Here is a 1220-nt window from a genome sequence, read left to right on the forward strand (position 1 = left end):
TGGTAGTGTCTCGAGTTTGTTACCATTGAGATACAGTATCTCCAGATTCTCCAGTTTTACTATATTAGATGGTAATACCTCGAATTTGTTACCACTGAGATCCAGTTTCCGTAGATTCTTCAGCTCCTCTATCACGGCTGGTAATGATCTTAGCTCTTTTCTGCTGAGATCCAGACAACATAGATACTTCAGCTCTTCTATCACATCATGAAGAGATGTAATGTCTTTGAGAAGTGGATATCCGTAGTCAATATCCACACGGCACTTTTGAGAAGTACAAGCTTCATACCCAACTGAATCAGGACTTTGGATGCCACTCAAATCTGGATTGACTCCATTGGTAGTGTTAAGATGTGTAGCTCCCACGAATGCAATTAAACAGCAGATTGCCTTGTATGCCTTTTTTGTTCGTACAATATTCATTAAGGTAGAGCTAAAAAATTTTAAATTAATTAAATTGTTTGAGTTTGACAGGAAATCACAATGATATATCATCAGGCTTAAAAATCACAATTGACATATATAAGCTTAATTACAAGCAAGACAGTAATTGCTGTCAACATACATCCACCAGCTGTGCTGATAGATCCTTGTGAATAAGTTCTGCCATCCAAAAACTGTGCTTAACAATAGGATATTGACAGATGCCAAATCACTCCAGACTGACAAATGTGATTCGTTGGATAAATAACACTTGAGTAGCATTTAGTACACAATAGATACTCTAGGGTTCTCTATGCGATCCAGTTGAATGGAAATATATTCTCCTGTAGCATGCCGCGACAGGAGACTGCATATGAGTTATCCATCTCTAACACACATAGATATAGTTAAGCATAAAGCCAGCGACGAAGCATATAGTTAGTTTGCATTTATTTAAGCACTAGTCAGAAGAATGAATTGAGCAAATCCTACATGGTCATGATCAGGCACACGAACTGACTACACTCATAAATGACTCTTGTCTGTGGTCTCTATCAAATATCGAAATATGTATGCCTGTACAGATCGTGTAGCCACTCCTGCCATTATCAAGAACATCCTCTGCCTGTCTACACGCTTGCATTAACCAGCTACTGGACTCTTGGCATAGAAGAAGCAGTCTGAAGGTGAGCCAAAACGGATGCAGTCAGCTGCTTGATTCATTCAAGGATGCCGTGCAGATGGACTCTATTTCAATCTCACACCAGAAACGGATACTGCTCAATGTTCTGTGCATC

The 1220-nt window shown here is 39.3% G+C and overlaps 1 protein-coding gene across 1 annotated transcript; it reads right to left on the reverse strand.

The window, feature by feature from the left end:
- On the reverse strand, positions 1 to 423 carry VICG_01812 (uncharacterized protein; the record flags this gene model as incomplete). The annotated part of the gene is made up of 1 exon (XM_007605195.1): positions 1 to 423. A coding segment is annotated over one exon (423 nt), but the record flags the coding sequence as incomplete, so codon positions are not given.
- Between the last annotated feature and the right edge of the window lie 797 nt (positions 424 to 1220).

This window comes from Vittaforma corneae, assembly GCF_000231115.1.
Source record: "Vittaforma corneae ATCC 50505 unplaced genomic scaffold supercont1.20, whole genome shotgun sequence".
NCBI lineage: Eukaryota > Fungi > Microsporidia > Nosematidae > Vittaforma > Vittaforma corneae.